Raw genomic sequence first — 27,213 nt, 5'->3', positions numbered from 1 at the left:
TAATCTTCTGTGGGTTACATTCTCTATTTGAGAATCGGATGAGAGCTATAAATCCTCTCCCCTGAATGTGTAATATAACAATTTCAGAGATCCAGAAAAACTAGGCTCCCCGGGTATAAAGCTGGAAGAGCAAGAAACCCAATAAAATGTGAACTCCTTGAGCATGGAGGTTTCATCTGTTTCATTTGCTACTTTGTATTTGGTATCTAGATTCTAGAACAATGCCTGGCCTATAGTTGGTATCAGATAATTTATTAAATGAGTGGCTGAATGAGTCCTGGGAAACATTTTAGGACCAACCAGAAGAAGAGTCCATGAAGTTCCCTAAAAAAGAAGAGAAAAACAAAAGTAGGATAAAATCCAAGAAAGAGGGCTTCCCTGGTGGCACAGTGGTTGAGAGTCCGCCTGCCGATGCAGGGGACACGGGTTCGTGCCCCGGTCCGGGAAGATCCCACATGCCGCGAAGCGGCTAGGCCCATGAGCCATGGCCACTGAGCCTGTGCATCCGGAGCTTGTGCTCCGCAACGGGAGAGGCCACAACAGTGAGAGGCCTGTGTACCGCAAAAAAAAAATCCAAGAAAGAGCAGAGGGTTTTGTCATAGAAGGCAAGAAGGGTGAGTTTAAAGAATGGGAATAATCATCAATGCCAGACCTGCCTGGGTGGTCAAATGAGGTTAGGATGTAACTGTTGTCATTGGCTTTGGCAGTAACAGAGGTCTTGGTTGATCAAACCAAGGAGGGGTAAGGGTGTGGTCCAGGTTACAGTGACTGATTCACGAAATCAATGGTGAGGAAGCAGAGGCAGTGAGTGTGATGTCCAGTGGGTCTCTATCCTGGTTGCTCCCCAGAATCACTGGGAAGCTTTTAAAAAATACGCATTCGTGGACAGGCTCAGACTCTGACTTGGTAAATTTGGGGAGGGGGCCAAGGAATCTGCATAGAAAAGCTCCTAGCTTATTCTGATACAGATTTTTTTTTAAAAGTAATTTAGTTTATTGATTGCCTTAGGAGCATTAAAATGTTTTAAAGATGAACGATTTTAAATTACATAGAAAAATCAATAAATGAGACATGTCTGAAATAGGGAGATGAGGATTTCTTCTTTGTTTATTAATAACTGCTTAATTATCACAACACATTATATGCAAATCTCTGATAGAGTTTTGATGGAAGTTCGGCAGTCACCAAATAGTGCATTCTTTCAATAAAATATGGCCCTGAAGGGAAGGAAGGAAACATAAAGGAGTTGAGGGAGAGATTTTATTTTTTAAAGACAGAGACATGGGTATGTTTAGAGGCAGAAGAACTATTCAATAGAGAAACATTAGTGAGTTGTAATGAGTTAAAAGATATTTAGCTGGATTCTGAATCCCTCAATCTTTGACCAGCTACCCACCTTGCTACTTGTTCCCAGGGGAGGCATTAAGCAGAAGCAGTCCTGCTACCTTTGTAGACAGATCATTAATCTTCACACAGAGCATGTTATTTTCTAAGTAGTAATTGAGAATATTCAGTTATGTTGTGTAAGAAGCTGGCAGGCATTGGCAGTGTCCCAAATCACATCTGTTTACTTATCTTCTATTATTAGACTTTCCTATACCCGCTTGCCAGATGACAAACAGAAACTATTCTCTTTTATTCTCTACTTACAGGCTACCTGCCTTTCTTCCCCCAGATGCCCTTCCTCTTTAAACTGAAATGGTAGACGCTAGAGTCATTTCTCAGGCAGATATAATTCAACATGAAAATCCAGCCTTTTATCAGTGACAGTGCGACTCTACTTTTCAAGTCAGTGGCTCTCAACATTTTTATCATAAGGTTCTCTTCTGTTAATTTCCTCCCATGTATTGGATGTTTCAAAGTATTTATCTGCCAAACTAACTGTGAATATTAAGTACAATTGATGTCCAACATTTCTGGTACACCTACCAAGGCCCAAACGTGGCCCTAGACACTTTATGTAGATGATTTCTACCATTTCTAATCCCCACTGCAGTCCTTAAAGCCATGTGGTGTATACCCATGTCTGACACTTAGAAAAGTTAATAATTTGCCCAGTATCACTGTGCTAAGTGGCAGAACTTGTGTCTTCCTGATTCCAAATCTTGAACTCAGATGTTGGGAAATAGGCTGAGAGAGGATAAGGGACTTGGTCAAAGTTATAGGGCCAATAAGAAACAAAGCCAGGGCGAACCTCGGTTTGTCCATCTCCATGCTATTCTACTACATCCACTAAATTTCTTCCCCCACTTAAAAAAAATTTTTTTATTAATTTTTATTGGAGTATAGTTGCTTTACAACATCGTGTTATTAGTTTCTTGCTGTACAGCAAAGTGAATCAGTCATACGTATACATATCCCCCACTTTTATTAATCATTTATCAATCAAAGCCACTCTGAGCTTTTCAGAGCTTCTAATTAGCATAAGATAATTGGTATTAACACACTAGATTGCTCTGATTAGAGCCGAAAACAAAGAAATGCGAAAAATGAGTGCACAGCCTTCGTGTCGGTAAATGTACAGGTTCCATTAGGCTCTGGAAATACTAAATGACATCTCGCATAGCCCCATAACTGCTTGGAATCCCCTGAATCTCCCAAAAACCCCTTCCCGGCTTAGGAGACCCCATTAGTATTGTCTGGGCGAGAAAGAACTGTTTCTACTTAGGAAGGAGCAGCTCAGAAAAAGTGCCAAATTTAGTTTCCACAGGAGTGAAGCTGTACTTTGCAGAGGGCAGAAGGACACCTTCCTGGTGGCTTGTGGGTTTAGGCTGACCTTCCTGCCAGTGCCCCGGGGGTGGGGGAGGGAGGAAGGGAGACCAGTGGAATCATGGGAATTTACCCAGCCTGCCTTGCGGAGCTTCCTGCTAGCTCGGTATCCTGTGAATTTCTGCCTCTGGAGTGTGCTCTGCCTCCGATTACAATGGATTTTTCCCAGCCAGGGTTACTGGTTCAGTGTGACCTTCTAGGATAAGCTCCCAGCACTAGCTTGCTGGCAGAGAACGAAACCAGGACTCCAGATTCGATTCGCTTCAGCTGTTTTCCCTCCGGAACATTGCGGGACGCACAGAAGCGCTTCCCCACCGTATTTAGTAACACAGTGTGCTGTTTCAAAATTTAATTTCTACAGTGGTTTTTATCAGCAGCTTGAATTTACAGCAGGAGGGATTTTAGTCAGCCTCATGCGTTTTCTAGCTCTTTTGGGGGAAAGGCAAACGGTTGCTTATACAACTTCCCTTCCTTGCAGTGTTAAGCTGACTTTCAGTCATCTGGTGCCCAGGCTAAGTCATTCCAAATCGGTGTTTGGAGTTTCTTTACAGACTTTCTAAGAGACGTTTTCATCCGTGAGCGCCCTCTGCCGGACTTCCTTCAAGTTCTTCTCAGCTTCCTTAAGCCGTAGAGCCCGCACTGGCCACCTGTCCCTCCAAGGCCTTGACTGAAATGGAGCGGTTGTGGACGTGGCCCTTGACCTCTGGCCTTCCACAGCCCTCTGCAAGCACCCTACCGTGGTGACGGCTCTTCTGCATGACCTCAGAAGACCGGCAGATTCATTTAGGGAGCAGGGTGAGCTGCCCAGCGTCCAGGTGGTCTGTACTGTTTGAAAAGGCTCATATAAAAGAGGAGCTGAGAATTTTGCCAGAGAGCAAGGCAATGTCTGAATCTCTGCTCAACAACGATCATTTCATGGGGTTGGGTGGAGTGGTAGTGGTTGGCGTCTATCTCACCTTTAAAGACGGTGGGAAAAAAAGTTCTGAAAATGGGAGGAGAGAGGACCAGGCTCCTTTGGCGGGTGGGGAGGCAGGGGGGTGTCTAGAGGAGGAGGGAGCCCATGCGTGCTGCAGCTGTTGCTGCTGTGGAGTTACCCGTAGTTCCTGCTGTTCTACGTTCTCCTCTCCAATATGTTGCCTGAAATTCCCCAGCAGAAGTGTCTGCGACCTGCGCCCCTTCATCCTTCCGGTGTTGCTGCGTCGCAGTGCTCAGGGAACACTTGTGCCTCCTAGACTGGGGCTCCTTACGTCCCAGCCTTCTAGCACAGTGCCCGGTAGGTGGTAAATGTTTGGTGAGCCGAGCTGAACCAGAATGCCCTCTCAGGATTCCCTGCCGGTCCAGTAGTTAGGACTCTGCACTTTCACTGCCGGGGGCCTGGGTTCAGTCCCTGGTTGGGAAACTAAAATCCCACAAGCCACGCGGAGTGGCCAAATAAATTAAGAAAAAAAAAAAAAACAAACGCCCTCTCTTCTCAGTTCTGCTCATCCTGAATCTGTTCAAATTTCAAGTGTCAGCAAAAAAACCCTTGCTGTTGAGATGGTCTTCTCTTACCAGCCCCAGAAGGAAGTGATCTTTCTCTGGTCTATGTTTCTGTAGCTTTTAATATTTACTTCTAAGAGTTATCGTTTTCTACTTTTAAATGTAGTTTAAAATTATAGTTTATATTGACTCTTACTTTCCAGATTGTAAACACCTTGGGAGCAGGATCCCTGTCTGATTCACGTCTTTATTTTCCATGACCCACAAAACAATGACTTGCACATAATAATAGCATTTGTACAACAGTTAGTACGTGCCAAGCAGTATTCTCCATACTTCACATATGTTCATTCTTTAATTCTTACAACAGCTTTACATTCTTTAATCCTTACAACAGTAAGAACTATCGTAACATCTATCTCCATTTTGTAGGTAAGGAAAATGACTAATAATTTGCTCAGGGTTGTGTTAAGTAGGAAGTGGAGGAAGTTGGATGTAACCTGAGGCAGCGTATTCCGAAGTCTTGACTTAACTTGGATGCTGCCTTTTGACATATGTGCACATAGAGAGCATTGGAGAAATACTTGTTGAATGCATGCACGTTGATATTTCTTAGTTATTTAGAACCAATAAATCGTTTGAAGGTGATCTATTGTTAACTTTTCATCTCCACCCTCTGAACGGTTTTCTAAGCAATGGGAAGGCCAGAAGGGGGCGCCAGAAAGTTGGTTCTAGTTTTGGTTTCAGAAGCTGGATGGCTTGGGCTCGTTCAGGTTCTGGTTTGGAAGTCAGCAGTGCCATCTAGTGAGAGAACTTGCTAAAATCAGCTCACGATTATTTTTCTGAAACTCTGGTACTTCTCATTTAGTTCTGGGAGCCCCTCTATTAGCTTTACTTTAAGCCTTGATTGCCAGAGTGAGGGTAGGGTGAGAAGGAAGCACAGCCCCATTATAGATAGCTTAAATGGAGTCCAGTTTGATCTCTTCCGTGAAGAGGCCGTAATGCTGATTGTGGTCATTGGGTTGGTTGAGCCCCTTTGGGTGTTAGATAGTGTAAACCACTGGGTTCCAGACAGCCCTCCCTCCTACTTCTCCTCACATGTACTGCCAACGGTGTAGACTGATATTCCTCTCTCTCTTTTTAAATTATTATTATTATTGTTATTTTGGTTTTTCTCTCTTGATGCTGAGTCTGCTGTGGAATTGGAGTTCCAGTCATCTGTGGGTTGCCTACTGTAGTCTTAACACCTATTCCAAGTTGTATAGAAGAGGGTGCTTGATACATATGACAGGTCAGTCCCAATGTAAGAAATCCCATGGCTTAGCAACACAGCAGTATAATTTTGTTATAAGGAGTTTCTAAAAGGCAAGTCTATGAGACCTTGCAAAGAGGGAATGATGAGTAGCCACATGTTCTACACAGGGAACGAGCGGCAAAAAAAAAAAGTGCTTTGTGTAGAGTAAAAGAAAACACAGGATTGTGTACACACTTGGTTGTGCCAAGCAACTGGAAGCTTTGTGTGTGGTGCTGTTCTGATTTCTGGCATATGTGTGTGTGTGTGTGTGTGTGTGTGTGTGTGTGTAGGTGTATGTTTGTGTATTTGAAAATTTGATGTAAATTGCTTCTAAGTTCATTTACTTCTTGCTGAAAAATCAGAACATCAGAGCGTGGTTGTAAAATCATGTGCTTCTTTGGTGGAGAAGCAGTCACTGGGGCAGGCACTTACCCTACAAGATTGTTCACAGTTTGCCATCTTCTGGGGATCTAGTCTAAGGAGTGTACTCTGTAGAGAGCAGTGCTTTTTATGGCTGTGAACGAGCCACCAGAACAAGGGAACAAGTTTGGTTGTACTGGGCCTGGGTTATAGTGACATTTATGGTAACAGGAATTTATTATGAATGGAATCTGTGCCAAACAGGGGTTTGCTAACTTTTTCTGTAAGGGGCCATACAGTAAATATTTAGGCGTTGTGGGTCTAATGGCCTCACTACTGCACTTATTCAGTTCTGCCTTAACTGCACAGCTCTGCCATTGTAGCAAAAAAGCAGCCCTGGTTAGTATGCTAATGAATGGGTGTGGCTGTGTTTCAATAAAACTTTATTTATGACATCATTTTGAATTTCATATAATTTTCACATGTCATGAAATATTATTATCATTTAAAAAATGTTTATTCCCAGCCATTTAAAAAAGCAAACACCATTCTTAGCCCACGGGGGCTCCAGACTCTTGATTAGAAACCTGGAGTACTTAATAATTAGCAATTAATAAAAATTATTTGTTCACCAGCTTTCTGTTCAGTTAGTGTCATAAGGTGTCTGAACAGCTTTTCTTTCTCTTGAGTAGGATGAATGACTGTTGAATTCCACAGTCATTTAAAGTAAGCACTTCAAGAACTCTTGTGAGTTGAAGCTCTATAATCTTCGTGCCTACAGGGCTTTAAGGAGTGGAGGGACTCCACCTTCTAATCCCTCTTTCGTCCCTCACCCTCTTCAGCCTTCCCTGGAGGTGGGGAAGCAGGCCAGGTGGCCCCAGACTCCATCAAGTCTCAAGTCTTTCTCCTGCTGGAATTCCCTCCTGCCCGCACCCCTCCCCTTCCTGCCCACAAGACTGCAAGCCAGCACCTTGAGTGTCTCAGGGGAGGCGGAAGAATGGGATTATTCTGTCCTACAGATCTAGAGGCCCAGGTACAGAGAATGCCAGAGGCATTCACTCTCTGAGACTGTGTGGCCTGGGAAGAAGAAGGTGATAGGTCAGGATCTTCCTCTTGTGCTTTAGGTACGATGGGTGGGGTTTTCACCAAATGTGTGTCTCAGTTCCACCGTCTGGCAGTATACCCTCTGTGTAAACTTCCCCGGGGAACGTCTACCTTGAAGATGTTGTAACCCCGTTTCTCCACTGAGCTGAAGTCTAGATGCTCTCCCCCAGGGTTGAGAAAGAAGCTGAACGTTAACGGTTCACATCCTGTCTTTTCTCAGCAGCCAGCAGAGCAGCCATGACGATGACTCTAGCAGGTTCCTGAGTCCTCGGGTGCGGGAAGAAAGGTAAGATCGCATGAGGAGGGAGAGATGGGAGCAGCGATTACAGTGGGTGGGGAAAATGTTTGAGGAAGATAGTGCTTCTGCCGCGAATGAGAACTGTGGGAAACTGCAGAGAAATAGGGGCCCGCCAGACCTCTGTGCTCAAACACGGATTAGAAGGAGGATGCGCCCCCTCGACCCAAGTAGAGGGGACCGATTCTAAAGGCTTTTGGTGTCCAGCAGGGGAAGAAGTCAGTGTGTGGAAACCAAGTCCGTTGGGAAGATGTCAGAGTGGACTTGGCACCTGAGGCACACTCTAGAGGTCGGGTACGGTGTGGAGCGAGAGGGGAAAGGGTATTTTGTGCCCCAGGAAAACGGCGTGGCTGGGGATGCGTGTGTGGCATCAGAGTGGTACCTGAAAGGTGGGTTCGCCTCTTGGTGGGTGTCAACGAAAAGATACAACCAAGCTAAAGATCGGAGGAAGGAAGGAGTTATCCCAAAGCAGTGTTTCCCTCACAGCAAAACTGGGGAAGTTTTAAGCTAAGGGTATTCATGCGTATTCATGAGGGGCTTGAGCTGAGGAGAATTCAGCATGAATTTGCGACAGAGGTCGACAGAGTTCAAGCGTTAGTTGATTGAGGTGAGGAGCGTCCAAATCATCCTCCACCTGGGTGGGGGGCATGTGGGAGTCAGCATCATCAACCTGTTAACTTCTCCCACCTGGTTGGGGTTTCTGTATCTGCAAAACAGCTCAAGGATATTGTTGTGTGTATCCCTGGAGGGGGATCCAGGACCCTGCCCCAAGGCTGCACTATTGTTTCTTGACTGTTCCTCTCCTGTCTCCTCCGTATCCCCTCCCTTCCCTGATTAGCAACTGTTTGAACCTGCCGGCTGGAACTCAGGGAAGGTCATGGAGGCTGAATGAAGCCTACTTCCTGTAATCAAGAAGTGGGGGGCACAGAAAGGCTTTTGTGCCCGGGAGCCCCACAGGGTCCTGCTCGGTATCACTCTCTGTTTGCAAGATGACAGCAGGACACCAGGATTGGAGTGGATGGTAGGCGTCAGAGGTTAACGGAGAATGAGGTGGGGTGTACAGGGGGCCCTGAGGATACAGAGGCTCCTGGATGCTCGTTTGAGGCTCTGAGGTGGGACTGGCTAAACACTCAGGCTGTGGGCCCCAGGCGGCATCTGCGGCATGGAGCGCCTCTGAATGGGAGACAGAGGGAGCCGTCTTTTGCAGCAAGTTAAACTTCTGTGCCCAGCGAAGGTGGACTGTACTGACCTTAACGGGAAGGGGGTCTCAGCAGGCATGCCGCAGGGCTCTGCTTTTAGTCTAGCTCCGTTTATCATTTTTATCAACAAACCGGATGAAAATGCAGAAGGTACTTTTACCTCATTTGTCAAACTTACGGTGGCTGCCCAGCTGAGAGGGAGTAGAGAGAACACCAAGGATGATAGAGCCAAGACTTAGTATTATTTCAAATAGAACAGTAGGTGGAAACAACACGGAGCATTTTAAAAAAGGAAATGTGCTATTATATATTTATACATTTATATTAGAATAGTTTCTTGAGTGTAGGGTTACCACGGGGAGCCTAACTTGACAGGATTTCATGTGGAAAAGAACTTAAGGGTTACTTTTTAACCAGCCACATATGAGCCAGTAATCTGAAGCAAGTACCAAATGATCTGTAAAAGTCTGAGTTCATTACTGGAAGGATGGAGCATGGATTTTAAAAAAAAAAAAAGGTCTCGCTGTAGTCTGTGCTAGTTTGACCATATCGGATGTATTATTCTCCGTTCTTTGGAAAAGGATATTGATAAATTAGAGTTCAGGAAAGAATGATCAAGATGATAACTATGTGATGATAAGGATTGGTTGAAGGAAACGGGTTTAGCCTGGAAAAGAGAAGGTTTAGAATGACTATAGCAGCACTCTTTAAATATCTGAAAGCCTAAGAAATAGAACTAGAGGGGTAGGAGTTACAGCGAGAAGGATTTCAGCTCAGGATAAGAAAGAACTTTTTCCATGATGAGAGCTGTACTGCAATGGAACAGGCCTTGTAAAGTAATGAACTGTCTCCTCCATACAAGTGTTCAGGCAAAAGCTAGATGGCGTGTCATGAAAAGGGTTTCATCCTGGGCAGGAGGGTGGGACCTTCCCTTTATATTTATGAAGTTTTATGAGTTCTGCGCTAGTTCTCAGTTTTGTGCTTGCTACTAACCAAAATTAACAGTTCAGCTCATCAATTTAGGCAGAGGCATGGGGCCTCCAAGGGGCAAAGATTAATCACTCTTGTAAAGATGCTTTCATCAGTTAAGATCTGATGGCAGTGCCCTCAGTCTCTAGAGTGGCCTTCGCTCTCTTTTCAGTGCTGTCTGGATTTCGACAACCATACTCTCAAAACTGGAAGTGTCCGTAGAGTTCCCCAGCAGAACTCCCTTCCCTGTGCTTGTGCGCCAAACATCTCTGGAAGCGTTCCGTCCATTTCTGATCATCATACCTTCAGCTGCTCCTCGTCTATCTGCCCTATGATTGGCAGCTCCTCTGTTCGCTCTGTTTTATCCCTGCTGCTTAGGGCATTCCTGGGAGAGATGAATAAGTACCAAATTGTACATACTCTGCAGTGCGTTTTTCCCAAGGCTGCTTGCTAACTGGAGAGAGCCCTGCCTTTTTGTTCAGTAGTTGGGATTGTATGCTGATAAAAATTATATTCTAGCTCCTTCTCTGCCCACTCCCCCAACCAAGTGAAATGTTATGGAGGGTCTCCCTTCCAAACCTCTGCCCAGAAAAATCCTCTAAATGTCTTCCCTGGTCCTTTCTTCTCCCTGGCCCACCGACAGCCCCCTGAATTCTTCATGGTGGATGTTGGATACAGTTCTGCACTCGCTCACCTTGGGCAGTATGGGAAACTGAGAGGGCTGGGATCAGAAGGATGCTTCTTGTGGCGGTCCCTGTGGACCCCTCCCCTCGAAACTCAGGACGGATGTGTGTTCCCCGTGGCGTTTCTGAATGAATTCTTTTTCCCTTCTCAGCCAGTGGGTTCTCCTGGAGAGAGCAAGTCCTCAGAGTGCTAATTAATCACTCAGCCCCCGCTCAGCACAAACCTTTACACCCTGCACCTAATCCTTCCTCTAACATGTTTCCACCCAATTAAGAGACTCTCTGGGGGCGTTTTGGGTATTACCCTGTGATATCCTGACCTAGAGCAAGTGTGAGATCTGAGCCCTGTGGAGATTTTCTGCGGTGGTGGGGAATCTGGTTTGTGCCCTTTGCTCTGGGCCCAGTTTGATGGACAGCACACCCTGCCGGTTCCAGCGGCATTCCCCACACTGGCCAGGCCTTCCTGGACCAACAGATCATCTCGTTTACTCTTTGCCCCTCCCCGGGAAGCAGGTAGAGCAGGGCTGAAAATGGTCAAGTATGAAGTGGGTAATATGGACCCTTTTCTGTGGCCCCTCCTAATTCTCCAAACCATGTGGTCAATTACAGAATGAAGGATCGTTTCATAGAGCAGGCCAAAAAAAAAAAGTTTGATTTCCTCTGGTTTGTTTTGGTTTTTTAAAAAAATTTACTTATTGTATTTATTTTATTTTTGGCTGCATTGGGTCTCCATTGCTGCACGGGGGCTTTCTCTAGTTGCGGCGTGCCGGCTTCTTATTGTGGTGGTTTCTCTCATTGCAGAGGTTTCTCTCATTGCAGAGCTCGGGCTCTAGGCGTGCGGGCTTCGGTAGTTGTGGCACGTGGGCTCAGTAGTTGTGGCTCGCGGGCTCTAGAGCACAGACTCAGTAGTTGTGGTGCACAGGCTTAGATGCTCTGCGGCATGTGGGATCTTCCCGGACCAGGGATCGAACCTGTGTCCCCTGCATTGGCAGGCAGATTCTTAACCACTGCGCCACCAGGGAAGTCCTGATTTCTTCTGTTTTAAAGATCAAAATTATAACCCTTTAGTACGAGATAACTTTCAACTGGTTAAATAAAACATTGATTTTTCTTTTTTCTTGTACAAGGTTCAGAATGGATATAATATTTAGAGACAAATAGCTACTCTACTGTAGTCTAAAAACAGTCCACAGGACTTCCCTGGTGGTTCAGTGGTTAAGAGTCTGCCTGCCAATGCAGGGTACACGGGTTCGAGCCCTGGTCTGGGAATATCCCACATGCACTGGAGCAGCTAAGCCCATGCACCACAACTGCTGAAGCCCGCACGCCGTAAACCCCACGAGCTACAACTACTGAGCCCACGTGCTGCAACTACTGAAGCCCGTGAGCCTAGAGCCAGTGCTCTGCAACAAGAGAAGCCACCACAATGAGAAGCCCGCGCACCGCAACAAAGAGTAGCCCCCGCTCACCACAACTAGAGAAAGCCCGGGCGCAGCAACGAAGACCCAATGCAACCAAAAAAAGGAAGAAGAGTCCACGTTACAGCAAAGAGGGAAATGCCTCAATAAGATATCCAAACTTAAGGGCTTCTAAGAATTGTGCTTTTCCTCATTCACATCAGTTTCTGTCCTGAAGGAAAAGAAGTCTTTGGGTAGGTGAGTGCAAGAGACGGTCATTTCCTGGGCAGGTGTGCATCAGGGAGAAGGGGCAGTTTGGGGAAAAGAATCAGTTTATTGGGAAACAGGGATTGTCTCAGAGATAGGAATAATCCCCTCAGGTTTCTGGTTGAAAGCAAAATAGATCTAACTTCCCCAAAGCGTGTATGTGTGTGCGATGGAATTTGGGACACTAATCCATTTTCATGCATCGAGGTGAAGTCATGGGTGTACTTACAAAACACTAGTTCCCAGGTTCAGCCCAAACTGGAACTGTTGGTAAGGTTTCTGAGGTGCCCAGGTCTTTATTTATTTAGTACATTCACCCAGTGGCAGGACCTTTCATACAAAGCCAGGAGTGTAGAAAAAGGAGCTGTTTTTACTAAGGACCGTTTATGTACAGGATGTTAGTTTCAACAGAACGTGGTCTCAGTTGACCAGGAAGCCTTTTCGTGGTAGGAAAATGAGACGTGGAGAGGGCTGGAGTGTAACTGAGGGCCAAGGCAGGGCTCCATGCGTTCACGTACTCACTGCTGCATGCGGGCATGTGTGCCACAAACCTTTATTAAATGTCTTCAACATGCTGGAGCCTGCCTGAGTCCAGGCTGCAGCAGGAACGAGAGGCTTGCCCTGTGCCACTGGGCCCTGCGGTGTGCAGGAAAGAGTGAGAGTCTCAGTCAGCAGACATGGTTTTGTCTGCCTTCTTCCATATTGACTGTGCATTTTTAAAAGCATTTTCCTCAGCTTTACTGAACCTTAGCTTCCTCATTTGCAAAAGCCTTTTCCTGTAAAGAGTCCATGAGGTAACATGTGTAGAATGCCTGGTACTTAGCAGGTGCTCAGTGTGGTGGCTGCTGGTACTCTGATGGTTGCTTTTGGCTATCGTGAGTTTTTACTCTCACTCTCTTAGCCGATCTGTGTTCTGTCCTTGAAGAAGCAGAGACAGAAAGACTGTGTAGAATATTGATCATCTGCAAAATATCAGATATTGACTCTGAGGATAAACAGAGTAAGGCATGGTCTTTGCCCTCAGGAGCCTTCTTGTCTTATGGTAAGACATACCTGTAAGTAAGCAAGTCTAACGTAGTGTGATAATTGACAGATGGAAGTTTGTCTGATAGAATTTTGTTGTAGTGGAACTAAAGAATTTGTTGACTAATGCACCTAATCTGTGCAGTGAATCTTGCATATACTTTTAAATAAAACCCCTCAACAGCCCTATCAAATAGATGCTATTATAATCTTCATATTAGAGTTTAAGGAAACTGAGGCTCAGTGGAGTTAAGAAATTGGCCCAAGTAAGGCAGGTACTCTGCTTGGGGCGAGGATTGGGGAGGAGGGAGAGAGAGGGCAGTGGTATCCAGAAAGACTCCACGGAGAGGGGGAGAGGGCTGTGCGTCAGCTGAGAGCTGCAAGGTGAGTAGGAGTCCGTCACATGGACAGCGTTCCCAGGCAAGGGAACAAGATGTACATAAGCATGGAGGCGTGAGAAAGCAAGGCATGTTCAGGAACGGCAAATACTTCAGTAGTGCTGCCGAGGATGTCCCAGGAGTGGGGGTAGCTAGCAAGCGGCTGGAAATCATCTTTGTACAGGTAAGCAGATGCCTGATCATGTCACATCCTGCCATGATAGAGTGACCCGTATTTAGAGATGGGGGAAGTGAGTGAGGGATTTGGAGGAAGGGGTACCCGAGTCTCTCCCAGATATTCTTGTGCGAAAAATCCTTTTCATCCTAGTGTGAGAGATGGATTCAAGGAACAAACACTGGAAGCAGATAGACAAGGAAGGGTACTGTGGCAATTGTCCACCCATTCGTTCCCTCACTGAATAAGGGATTTATTGAGCACATACTGTACGCTAGCTACTCTTCTGGGCATTGGTGGCTACAGCTATAAACAAGATAAATATTGTTTCTCCTTTCACGGTGCTTACTTTCTAGTGAGGGAAGATAGATAATAAACAAGAAAACGTCAAGTAGTAATAAGTGCTGTAGAGAAGATGAGGAAAGGTGAGGTGGTGGACCAAGGCTTTTTGGGACTACTGTGAGTTGGGTGGGAGGGACGGCTTACTGATGTGGTGACATTTAAGGTGAGGCCAGATGGGCACATTTCTGAATTATGGTAGAAGAATAGAAAAGAGGACTTCTCTGTACCTCACTCTCCTCATCTATAAGATGGGTATAATAATAGGTCCTACCTCATAGGGTTGTTGAGAATGTTGAATGTGTATATGTGTGATGATTAGAACAGGAATGGTGCCTGGCGCATGGCTAGTATTATATATGTGCTTGCTATTATTGTTATTAATAATAATGCTGTTGTTACTAAAATACTGGGTAAAGTGGGAAGATTTGAGGAGCAGGGGTGGTAGTGAGTTTCATTTAGATGTGTGGAGTTTGAGCATGGAGTGTGCAGCTGGAGAGATACACTATGTCGTTGGCCACACCTGTTTGAAGCTCAGGAGACAGGACTAAAACTTCTTTAGTTTTGGAAATGAGAATATAGTTGAGGCCAAGAGTCTTAGAATGAGCAGAGTTTAAGCAGAAGATAAGGGAAGGAGGAATTTGCAAAAGATTGCCCACTGAAGCTAGGAGAACTAGGGGACAGAAATATCATAGAAGCAAGGAGGAAGAGACAAAGAGGGTAGAGATAGGTAAGAACTAAAAAGCATCTTCTGCCGTGGTAATTAGGAGGTCGTTGATAACCATAGAGCAGTTTTAGAAGAGAATATATGAGCGGAGGAAGGAGAGTCTGAATGTGGGGAATTTATTCTAGACATTTGCTTGGGAAGAAGAGAAATACAGATGGTACGTAGGGGTGTTTGGGGAGAAAGTTTATTTTAATATAGGGAGACACAGCACATTTTTAACCTCAAGTAGAAACCGGTAGGTCAGGGATGAGAATTTTAAAGAGGACATCATTCATTCATTCACTCAGTGAACACTTACCAGTTATGTACTATGTGTTCTACTCATCAAGTTCCCAGTCTTGTTGAGGAGACAGTGTTAACATAACTGAGTGTATAACAAAGAAAATACAAACTCGGATGTGTGTGTTGAAGGAGGGGAACATGGTGCCACGAGGGAGTGTATCAAATAAATTGGGCCTGGACTGAAGTGGGGTTGGTATGAGAGCGTGGTGGTTGATCTAAGGCCAGAAGGATGAGCCTGAGATGGGAGGGAAGCAGTGAGACGAGACAGATGAGATGAGATAAGATGAGAGGAGCTTGGTTGGCCACAACAAGGACTTGAGTCTTTATGCTCAGAGCACTAGGAAGTCATTGGAAGTCTTTATTTTTTTTAATTTTTAATTTTCATTGGAAGTCTTCAGAAGGGAGCTGACAGGGTCAGATTTGCATTCTGTAAAGATTGCAGCTCGGAGAAAGGATGCAGAGGATCAGCTGGGGCAGTTGGGAGGCTGTTACAATAGTCCAGGCAAAGGACTGAGTATTGGTAGCTTGGACTTGGGATGCTGGTTGTGGAAAAAAAAAAAAAAATGATGAATTCAAGATACATGTTGGGGATAAAATGCCCACGACATGGTGATGCACTGGACGAAGGGTGTAAGAGAGAAGGGAGGTCTCCAGAGTTGATCCTGGGATTCCATCTTGCCCTGCTGGGGAGTGCCTCTGCTGAAAGATAGGGAAACGGGTTTGGAGGAGGCAAGAAAAGCTGGACCTAGATCACAGGTGAACGGATTAGCCTCGAATAGGAGAGAATAGTGGATGTGAGTGCAGGTGCGCTCACAGGTGATGTGGTAGGACAGTGAGGAGGTTAATAGCTATTTTCTCTGTGTGATAGGAAAAAGGATCATCTCGGAAGATCAAGGAAGGTGAATGGGAGTACTATGAGGCTGGGGCATCATTAATTTGGGGATTTCTTTCTTTTTTTTTTTTTTTTGCGGTACGCGGGCCTCTCACTGTCGTGGCCTCTCCCGTTGCGGAGCCTGTGTGCTCCGGATGCGCAGGCTCAGCGGCCATGGCTTACGGGCCCAGCCGCTCCGCGGCATGTGGGATCTTCCCGGACCGGGGCACGAACCCGTGTCCCCTGCATCGGCAGGCGGACTCTCAACCACTGTGCCACCAGGGAAGCCCTGGGGATTTCTTGTATCACCTCTTCTCTGACTAGCTCAAAAGACGTTCAAGTCTTACATGTCTTACTGGAACGCACCCTCATTTCTCCCAGATAAGGAAGGGAAGGCAAGTTTAAGTTTCATCACGTCTATTTTCTATGTGTAGTAGCGGGCTGTGGTTAATTATGCCGGACACTTGCCCCATGCTGTGCACTCTTTGGTTTACTTATCCATCTCCCCACTCGCCCATGAAACCCTGGAGAACAGAAACTGTACCTCTTATATCAGGCACAGAGTAAGTGCTCAGCAGCAGATATGTGTGGAATTTATGAATGAACAAACACAGAAACCAGGGCAATGGAACTTGAACCCCCGGAGCTGGAGCAAGGCCAGAAAGCAGGCCCACTCCTTCCAACTCAGGTCTGGCCACCGGAATAGATAGCTTCCCACTAGAAGGAAAATGTTTTTAATTCTGTCCCAGAAATTGTCCCCAAGTTGCATATTTCCAGGGCACTCTAGCCCCGTCTACCTGCCTGGCCGCCAAATTCCCTGTGGCCCCGTGGACACAGAGGTGATGGCTCGGGTCAGCTCCCTCACCAGGAGAAAGGAGCCAGGAGTAGCAAACCCTCTGGGAGAAGTGCCCGTGGCCCTCCCCTCCTTCCAGCAGCTGACATCACATGCAGGTACAGCTCCATCCTCCCTGTCTGAGGACAAAGGAGGAGAGGAGACTGAGTGCCCAGAGCGCGTGGCCAGATGCGAGAGGATGGGGAGGGCTCTGTGCAGAGCCCGGGTCGCAGGCAGGGGGCATCCCGGGAACACGGAGCCTGAGGCCGGGCCCTCCACCCGCCTGTGTTCTGTGTGAACACTAGGTCAGGCAGAGCTCAGGTGCAGGGGCCAGGTCGACAGCTGAAGGAGCTGCCCGGCCAGCAGCCCCAGAGTGAGCCTCCGGCCCCCCAGGTCCCTGTGGCCATGTGGCAGGCCCCCTGGTGAGCCCAGCATGGTCCAGAACCTGCGCTCCCCGACAGTCTCTTGCAGCACAGCTGTGAAGCAGGCCTGCCATCACCATGTCTCCTCCCTGAGGAAGAAGCTGTCCTTTCTACGAGCCAAGTAGGTGGCCGGGGGCCCTGGAGATCAGGGCACGAGGACTTGGCCCTTGGCTGGTTTGGGATGACCCGGGGCTGTTCACGGAGGTGGGAGTGCTTTGGGGTGTCTCCCACGTTTGGGGATATTGCAGTTCCTTGCTAGTGACAGGCCCGCAAGAGGGAGAGTGCTCTGTTGCCAGAGGCTGAAGGGGAAGGGGAAGGGGTGGGGCATGAACGAGGCTGCGTGCTCCTCAGTGGACGGCATGCTTGACTGGGCCTCGCCGAGTCGTCTCCAAGGAGCTTCCGTGGCTCTCTGGGTTCTTCATGCCAGGGGGCACTCTTTTCCTCTCTGATGGTGAATTACTTCAGCTGGTAAAGAGCTTGGAGGTCCCAAGAGAAAGGTGCTGAAGAGAATGGTGTGCTCTGCCTGGTGTCGGGTTCTCTCATGTCTTTGTGGGTGTTGATTCCCTCCCAGTGATAGGGACCTATGGATAGGGACCTTTGGGGGTGTTGCCTTTGTGTGTTCACACCTCATATCCACTCATTTGGGACTTTGCTTGAGCAGCTGCCAGGGAGATCTGAGCATAAACCAGGTGTGGGGCTCTCTTCCCTAACGTGGGCCCTGAACCTGGCAGAATCGTGGGGCGGTGTTTCCTTGCCAGACACGCTGTGCCTTGGCCTTTGTGACAAGCAGAGGGGAGGAGGTTTTCTGGAGGAGAAGGAGGTTGCAACCTCTAGGATCAGAGTTAAATTCAGGGGCTGGCAGGCATCGGAGAGAGAGGTGCATGTAAACTTACAGGCAGTTTTGTTTTGAAGAGAAGCAGCAGCGAGGAAGAGGACAGATGGGACAGATGGGGTGAGGGGAGGACAGGAAGAAGAAAGGCAGTGAGAGGCTCAGTGGATCTCAAAGGTAGGTAGGGCTCGAAGGTGGTTGGTGACGATCACAGTTCTCTCTCACACACACACACACACCCGGGCACAGACGCCCACAGGTGTGCAGCCGTCGTTGACGAGGGTTCTCTCCCCAGGGTGCTGTCAGGCGGAGGTTGAGGGTGGGGAACAGAAACCCAGTCTGCACCCTTAGGAGGTGGCTCCATGGGCCCCGACTACCCAGCGCTGTGGCCCTGCAGCCGGCCCCCAGCAGGGCATGGCAGCACCAGAGAGTCTCTGATCCTGTGGTGCTGGCGTCAGGGACAGGAATCTGTGCAGCGGTCACGTGGGACTCAGGACCCTGCTTGGAAGGTGAAGGAGTGACCTCAGGTTAAATCCTCTCTCTACCACTTACTGGCTGTGGGCTGTGGTGCTTTCACAACGTTTTATCCTCTCCGAGCCTGCTTCCTTCTTTGAAAATGGAGATAATTGTACCTACTTTGTGGAGCTTGGGGGGATCAAAATGAGAACAAAGGGGAAGAACACTTGGCATTGTGTCTGTCGCGCAGGAAACGGTAGCTTCTGTTAGAGTTACTGTCAGCAAACTGTTGGCTCGGGCCACGCCCGGGAGGTGAGTGGAAGGTAAGTTCTCAGAGAACCGTAGCTGGAGATTTGGTTAGAGTGAGTTCAGGAGAGGTGACGTTTGATGACTCCTCAGTCGCCCGGGAAAGCCAGTCACATCAACTCCGGCCCCCACTCCCCCCCAGCTTCCTTTCCGCCTTAGCACTAATGGTGTCATAATTGTATTTACTTGTTGACTTGGTGGTTGTCTGTCTCCCCCGCTCGTCCTAATCTCCATGAGAGCAGGGACCGCCTTTGTTTTATTTGCTAGTGTGTACCCAGCACTCAGCACGGAGCCTGACACATGGTAGGCGCTCAGTAAATATCTGTTCCGTGAATACGTGTGTAAGGCTTTCCTAGCTCTAATGTTCTATGATCATGGGATTCTGTGACTATGGCCCAGAAGGAGGGCCGCTGTAGCCCTAATGAATGCATCTGTTAACCGTTGTGACAGTTTCATGGTCCTGGAAATGGTTTGATCCGTGTGCCCCTTTTTCTGATTCACATACACGTGTGCTTAGAGGACGGTGCGGTCTTGTGGCAGACAGCACGTAGGCGTTTGGATAGTAGAGGAGAACTTATTTTAGGTCTGGGCTAAGCTCTGACTTCGGGGGGCAGGGTGCTTCTGCCTTCCCCTCCTGCCCGAGTTCCCAGTTTGTAGCTTCCCTCCGGCTGCTTCTGTTGCTGTCAGCAGAACTGTCTGCAGGTGTAACTATCACCTGCTCTGCGTTTCTCCTACTCCAGCATTTCTCCCTTTCTGCCTGAGAAAGCGGGGTTATTAATTATAGCTCAGCAAACCACTCTCTCTCTGCGGATGCCATAGTTGGGATTTAGATTGGGGCAACTGGCAGGATGAACGGTAAATTTCGTTCCCCAGCGTCTCCACTTCCTACTGGGAGAAATAGTATCCTCCTACCAGCCAGGGTGAAGAAGGAACGTGAGTGGGTGACAGCTCGGGGCTCAGGCCCGGACTCCGCCCGCAGGCTTGCTCTGCTCTGCACTGCATCCTTTCCTCCCTCTTACACGAGGGCTGAGATGCAGTCGGAGGCCCAAAACCCTGGGTTCTCCTCTTAACTGGTCACTGAGGAATAACGTAAGCTCAGAGCAGGTATTTACAGAGGCCACTCTTTGCTTTGAAGCAGTCGTTGTACCAGAAGTTGATACTCCAGCTTGGTTGCAAATCCCCATCAGTAAACATTTTTTGAGCGGTACCACCGATGTCATGTGTAAACGTATTTACGTAAGTTGTATGCGTGCACTGCTGTATGAAGTATTTTGTATATTATATAATTAAGTAGACATTTTTAAAGGATGAGCTAAAAAGAAGTATAAATATAAGTTCTCATATTTTCTTCCTGCACTGCATGAGTAAGTGTTCATATCCCCTTGATAATGAGCCTCCAGCTTGGGAGACCAGGGTTCTAAGGCAGTGGTCCTCAGCCTTTGAGCGGGTGTCAGAATCACCTGCAGAACTCATTCAGCATGCACATTTCTGGGCCCCTCTCTCTGATTCTGAGCCTCTAGGAATTTGCACAGATAACACATACCCCAAGTGATTTCCATGTCGGTGGTGTTTGAGAAACGCACTTCGTAGCCTGAAACCTAGCTGGTATCAAGCACCCAATTTAATAGGCCTGGGCCAGGGAGAGCCTAGCTGTCCCAGTCCTGGCTTGTGACATCAGTTTTAGGGAACCTCTGGCAGACCCTCGGTGCCTTTTTACCCAGCTTGGGATGCTGGGGTCAGTGCGTGGCTTCTGTTTTTCCCTTATCCTCTGCGTAGCCCAGGAATCACCATTGTGCAGTGAGGAGAAAGGTGGGTGGGTTGGGCTGTGTAGTTAATCATTTCATCTTATCTGTCATCACTTTTCAGGTTGCTCAGTGCCTCTTTTCTTTTTATCCTCAGGCAGGGGAGCCACAAGCAGTTAACTGCTTGGGGCTCCCTCCCTCTCTTTGCCAGTCCTCCTTAATCCGAAGGGGCAACTTTTGCATTGAGATGCAGAGAAACCCATTGCAACCCTGGTTCAGAACGGCCCTCCTCCTCCCAGCTGCAGGGAAGGGGCTGAGGGAGTGGAGGCATTCTGAGTACCACCCCGCCTGCCCATACATAAACACAGAAGTTCCCCTTGTCATTCTTTGTGTGAGCGTGGTGGGTGAGTTAGTAAGTAGAATTCGGGGTTGGACTTGAGAAACTCTTAGTTTATTAGTTTGGCTCCATGCCTTAGACTTGCTTTGGGCTCCACAAAGTGGACAGTTTCACCGGCTCACCTCCTTTCCCTCTGGAAGTGAAACAACTATTATCCATGTTTTCTTTTCCTGGCATCTTAAACAACGGGTGGATTCGCTTCCGGCTGAGAGTTGACATCAGTTGTCCTTGTAAATAGGGTACAGAACAGAGATCTACAGAAGGAGCCCTTAAGAAGGAATTTAAGGGGCCAGACACTCTACTCCTTCCTAATTGATGAATTTCTTCTTCACTCTCTATGCCAAGTGGTTTTCTGCCTCTCTATGAATAACTTCCATAATGGGAAATTGACTAAGGAAATTAATTGGGGTCTTTTTCAGTAAAGAAATCTATAATTATAAGAAACTACTGCAAATCTACAAATGAGAAGAGCAAACGCAAGACAGCACAGAATGTCTGTGTACTTAGTTTGTGGGCACAGTATCAGTTCTGAAGTATTATTTGTTATTACTAAGAATAGCTTCTATTTTGAGAGCTTATTCTGTGCTCGATGCTGTGCTTATTTTATCATATTAGCGACCCAGGAAGGGAAGTTAGCTTCTCTACCCATTTTCTAGATAAGGCAAAGTCCATTGCCTTTCCTTGTAACGTGGCAGAGCTGAGATTTGACTCCAGAGCTCAAGTTTTTATTTGCAGTGCTTTAGGACTTCCCGTTGAGAAAGGATACATGCGGGGATCCAGTGCGGGACCTCCTGCTTTTCCTTATATCTGATGGGTCTGCCTTTCCCAGCTTGCTAGAATTGAAGCTCCGGATGTGGAGGTGTATGAGCCAGTCTACTAATGAAGATTATCTCTCGGAAAGCTTCAAAACCAGACAGAACAGGAAACAAACAGGGAGAGGATAGACCCCAGTGATTCTGAATGATGCAGTTAAATGTGCCTGAAGGCCAAATAGGTTTTTTCTTTTTTAATCTTAATCTTGAGTATGTTTCCTATGCCTTGTTCATTTTGAGAAGTGCCTTAGGATTTTATATGTACAAAGGTTCCAGTACACCTCTTTGTTTGACAGTATCTCTTTCTGAAACTTTCTTTTGGTTTCACTGTTATGCCTAAACTGCAGAACGGAGCCATTGTTACTCTTACGTCTCTGCAGGTACCAGCTGAAGCCCCTGTAGGCATCTGCAGGACCTGCAAAAACTCACCTTCCCTCTGGGCTCGCCAGCACCCCCTGCTGGTGGTGGCTTTGCCAGGAGAGGAGGGAGTGGTCATCTGATCCCTCAGTAATGAGATCGGCTGTGAGTCAGCAGGCAGAGAAGGCTAAGGGAGTGGCCTGGACTCCACTTCTTCAGTTGTGGAAGGCAGGGGTGTCTGCCTGGCAGGACAGCTCCCACCTCGTAGGAAGAGAGGACACGGGGGAGGGGGGAAGGGAACTGCCAGTGCAAAGGAAGAATCGCTGGTTGGTGTTGCTGTGCAGACAGGTTTGTATGTTCTTCTTAGACCCTCTGCTCAGATTCCTCGGGGACCCGTGAGTTCTTCCTTGGACATTTAAGTAGCATGTTCCTTGGTCATTCTTTTCTTTCCCACCCCACGAGCTTCCATAGCTTCATGGCCTGTTTGTTTTCTGGATGTAAGCGCTGCAGTGGCAGCTCCAAGGATAGATTGGAGCCAGTGACCTTCAGAAGGCAAGCTGAGGACAGTCTGGAGAGGGTGGTGGGCTCTGGAAGCATTCCGCTCCACGTCTGCCCTCGTGTGCTGCCGGCTCGCATCTCCTCCCCAGCCCCTGGCCCAGGAATTGGCGCACATCTGTATCTGCATCTTTCAGCTTTGTCCCCAGTCCTCTGGGAGAAACCTGGGATGCAGAGGCGGACACTGGGAGACTTCCCCTCAGCTTCCCCCTTACCTCTCCCACGCGCCTGGCCTGGCAGCTGCAGAGCACAATGGGGGAGTGAAACACTCCTCAGCAGCGCCCCTACAGCTCCCAGCCCCGCCCCCCCAAGGCTGCTGCCGCTCACTGGACTGCCCAGGGGTCTTGTGACCTCTGTCACCTTATCTTGTTTTTTGCTCAGTTTCAACAGTAGTCCACTAGTGGGTCCCGAGTCCAGCGTCCAGTGATGTCCCAGTGGCATTCAGACGGCCCCAACCTCTCCCGCACCGGCTCTTCCACCAGCGCCCACCTCCATCTGCAGTAGAGTCTTTGGTTGTACAATGGAAACGTGTGTGGCTCCCGTATACCATGTACCGTAAAAAGGTCAGGCAGCGTGATTGGCTCTCTCCGCGCTCCGCTCCCTGCTGACCCCCTGCTCAGTTAATCCTGTGGCTTCTCATCTGTTCTCACCCTGACCCCGATGCGAAAGTCTCTGACATCCTCTGCCGCCCCGGCTGTAGGTCTTTTGTGAAAATTGGTACAGGCACAGGAGTAAACCTCCAGGGCAGGGAGTGGGAGGATTATCCACCTGAGGCATTTATGAGCCTTTCCATTTTTGAAGCACTTACACAAATCTGTCATGTGGAAGTCTAGTTCAGGGACCAGCTGCTGGCTGGAGGTGGTGTGACTGGGGCGGGGTGGGGGGAGGGGGGGTGGTCAGGGCAGGAGTTGTGTAACCAGACCAGTGCCAGCTTTGCATTGGCGCCAAGTGCAGATGGCTCGGAGGTTTGGGGGAGCTCGGAGAGTTCCCATGGTTCCCAGCCCCCGAGTACCCTTCAGATAGTAATCATAAAGGCGACATTATTTTAGTTAACCTTTGTTGAACGTGCCTATTATGTGTCAGTCACTGTGCTCTTGTTTAAATTTCCCCATTTTCCTATCCAGTAGTATAACTATTGCCTCCATTTTATAGACAAGAAAACTGAGGCTCAGAGAGGTGTCGTAACTTGCATGAGAGCACACAGCTGCTAAATGATGGGCTGGAATTGGAACCCAGGTCATCTGACTCTGGGTTTTAAGCACTATGCAACACTGCCCTGTCCAGTTCTAGAGGATGATGTCCAGGCGCTATCACTGATATTCCTGTTGCTTGCGAGGTCCCAGGAAGTGCTAGCGGCTGAGGGAGGTGGGTTTCCCGAGGAGCTATAGTGTGAACCGAAGCAGAGACCTCCAAGTCTGGCCTGAGCTGTGGGCTTCCCTAGGGGCGCCAATGGGGGAGGCGGGCGGCCTGACACTGTCCCTTCCGGCCAGCAGAGGGTGCATTCCTGGAGGTGACTGGCCCCTGGCTGTTTCCTTTCCTCCTAGAACCTGAATCTCCTTCTCTCCTTGCCCTGACTCGTCAGAAGCTCCTCCACCCCAGCCCTCCCACACCTGACATCACCAGAGAGCAGTTCAGCTGTGTGAGACCAAGTCAGCCTTGAACCTTGCAGGGTTAGCTGCCGTCTCCCTAGTTTCCCTTGTGCGTGGCTGTTTCTCTCCAGCCACAGCTCCTCTCAGACGCTTCGGTCAAACGCCGTCATGGAAATTTCCACTTTGAGCTTGTCGTTGCCTGGTCTCCTCTCTCCTCCCACTTCCAGCTCGATCACTTTCCTGATTTTCTTTGTGCATCTTTCGTTCCCTTCTTATTTTCATTTGGACTCTTTCCTTGTTCTTTGATGGCTTTTCCCCCCAAAACAACTCTACATGCCCCCACAGTGTCCACTACCCTTCAGCATTACCTGGAAGTGTCTCCCCTTGGTCTTTCCCTGATTTCTTTTCTGCCTTTTCCTTGTTATAATGACGCTCTCACCCCGCTGGTTCTAACGCCTTTATTCACCTGAAAAAAGCAAGTGGGTTTGTTTTCTGTCCAGTCTACCTCTGCCGTCATCAACAGGGTCTTAAAATTTCATGCTCTGCGGGGGAGAGGTCATATGGATGACAGAAGACAGGAGGTGAACCACTGAATTAAAAAAAAAAAAAGCTCAATGTTTAAGTAGTATTTACTGTGTGCCAGACACAATTCTAAGCCCTTTCCGTATGTTATCACATTTAATCCTCGTAGGCGCCGATGAGTTGAGGAATAGCATCCCCTGTCTTACAGATGAGGAAATGGGGGCACAGAGAGGCCAAGTAACATGCCCAAGGTTACACAGGCGGTGGGTCGTTGAGTCAGAATTCAGACCTAAGCAGGATGACTTGAGAGGCAGGCTGTCCATCAGGATCAACTGCCTCTAAAGGGTTGACGGCCAACGAGCACAAGAGAGGAGACGGCACCTTCCAACCCCTCAGACTCACACAGTCACACGGCAGGATCGTGGGAACTCACACACTCTGCCCCTGTTCACTTTCACCCTGCCTCCCTCTTTCTGTCTCTTCTCTCAGAAGAAACTGCCGTTTTCTGTGTTCGGGGAGAGAAGACATCAAGTGACCTCTCAAGGTCTATCGTGCTGGGAGACTCTCCCTGCTTCATCCCTGTCTTTTCAGTTTACAGGCATCAGTCAGAGAAGGGATTTCACCTTTTTGGCAAAAAGGCACCCGATCTGTGTTTGTGGTCTCAGGACGGGCAGAGTGATCGGGCTGCATATTTTATAAGCAGTGCAGATGAGGCCAGCCCACTGCCCCTCTCTCGGAGAGCCGCACATGCCACAGCGCAGCCGGCAAGGCTGATCCCACCAGGCTTTGAAACAGCCTTGCCCGCTTTCCTGGCAGCGCTTCCCACCCACAGCTGCCAGAGGAAAGGCTTCCTAAAGGTGCAGCGTCAGCCTCTGAGCTGTCCTCCGGGAACTGGGTGCGCAGACTCCCCACCACAGCTTGAGTGGCCCCAGCCCATAGTCACTCTAGCCTCTTTTCAAGCATCTGGGTTATTTTTTTTCCCCCCACTTTCTTAACTTTATACCCAAGTACAGTGATTAAGGAGTTAGAATGTAATACGTAGGGTAAAGTAATTAGTACGAATAATTGCCCTGGAGAGAAAAATGGTATGATGACGTTATAAAGGGGCTCCCCCCCGCCCCCCCCCCACCCTTTCTCTGCCTGCCTGCCTGTCTGTCTGTCTGTCTGTCTGTCTTTTCACTAAATGTTAGGCAAAATGGAAGGAGATTATAGCAGCTGTAGAAGAGAGAGCTTCTGGTCTCTAGTTCAGAAGGCAAATGCATGGAATAGAGGAGTGATATATCCTATGAGGAATCATCTAGATCGGTTTCTTGCTGGGAAGTAGCAGAGGTGCAGATTCGATGGCTACTAAGATACCCTGCATTAGCTTTTCTTTCCTTTTTCCCTTCAGTGTCGTTCTCTTTTCCGTCTTTCTTCCTGGAGTTCTCTTTGGACTCTGGGACATAGTCCTCTTCTTCTCATTAAAGCCTAGCACTGTCCCCCACCTCCCACCCTGCCCCATCTTCTAGGCTGTCTGTTCTATGGCTAATAGCGCTCTCTGTGCTGCTTTGCGTTCAGGACATATGAATTGCTTTGTAAAATAGACGTGGATGCTTCTGGCGGAGCAGGTCTTCTCAATGCCGTCCTCCGTGGTCACCATCCAGGGCTGTGTGACAGCTGGATGACTTTGAGCACTGAGTAGGTGAATGTGTGTGGTTATTTGGGAGACTGGGTGGAGTCCCGTTAACGTGGGTCTGATTTCTGTGTGAATCTGATGAAACAGAACATCCTCATTCGTGGGTACTAGCCTTCTGCTCTCCATCTGTTTGTACATTTGACTGTCAGCCCAGGAATGGAGAGGACTGAAGGCCACAGCGATAGCCAGAAGGCGCATTCCAGGCCTCTGAGCAGAGCTGACATGTGTGGGTCTGGCACGGCCCTACACCTTTGTTATTGTTGTGGGCGTATGGTGGAATATCGTCACTGCGGTACCAGCAAAGCCTCTTACCCACTTCAGGTTGACTGTATCTGTGACCACAGTTTAGGGCTTATAGAAACCAGGCAATAAGTTAATGAAAACCAATCCATGGGCCTAAATGATTTCCTGTTACTCTCATCCTCGTCCTTTTTCATCTAGGTTTATGGAACTTGGCGGCCCTTGGCTGATAGAGTTAAGACGGGAAAGGGAAGGCAGGAGTGATACCTTTGGTGTTTATGATGCCTGGAAAATAATGTACCTCCAGGAACCAGGATACACATCTTTTTTTCCTCCTTAATTTCAATCCTGATGGTTGACCAATTTGGTCAGGTGTCTTGGTCCACTTTCCTGCTTAAATAAAGCGATCATGAATGAATCTTTGGTGATTCTTTTTAAAAGCAGTTTCCATCAGACACGGGAGATTTGCTAAATGTATACAGTAACCTCTAGGCAGGCCTAAGATTTTTTTTTTCCTAGTGTTTGATAGTGTATTTTCTAATTTGCCATCTTCTACAAAAAGGGGGTGCCAAAGGGAAATTGTAAATTCACTGAGGTTTTATGTTCTTTTAGTCTGTAGTCACGGGGAGCTGGAGTTGGGGGCAGGTTGAGGGGTGGGAAATTTGATAGTATGACATTTAGTTGAAGGGGATTTGGAGTCAGTGAACATGGGTTTGAGTCCCAGCTCTGCTGTGCTGTCTATGTGACCTTCGGGCAAGTCCCTTCAAGTCTCTGAATCTCAGTTTCATTATCTGTGAAATGGGGGAGGCAATACTTACCTCAGTGGATGCCTGTGAGTATCAAATGAGGTAATGGATTTGAAAACCTGT

General features: G+C 48.0%; 1 protein-coding gene across 3 annotated transcripts in view; it reads left to right on the top strand.

Annotated features, from left to right (window-relative positions):
• GRAMD1B (GRAM domain containing 1B) overlaps window positions 1-27,213 on the top strand; it is a gene marked incomplete at its 5' end in the record, with an annotated part of 186,030 nt that overhangs the window by 47,750 nt on the left and 111,067 nt on the right. For all 3 annotated transcript variants that reach the window (XM_082844285.1, XM_082844284.1, XM_082844282.1), the window contains one exon: window positions 7,227-7,292. Coding sequence is in view for 1 of the 3 variants with exons in the window: in XM_082844282.1 (XP_082700408.1) it covers window positions 7,227-7,292 (66 nt within the window). The remainder of the gene's footprint in view (window positions 1-7,226; window positions 7,293-27,213) is intronic.

Source organism: Leucopleurus acutus, assembly GCF_964270905.1.
Source record: "Leucopleurus acutus genome assembly, chromosome: 8".
Lineage (NCBI taxonomy): Eukaryota > Metazoa > Chordata > Mammalia > Artiodactyla > Delphinidae > Leucopleurus > Leucopleurus acutus.
This window is presented reverse-complemented; position numbering and strand designations above follow the sequence as displayed.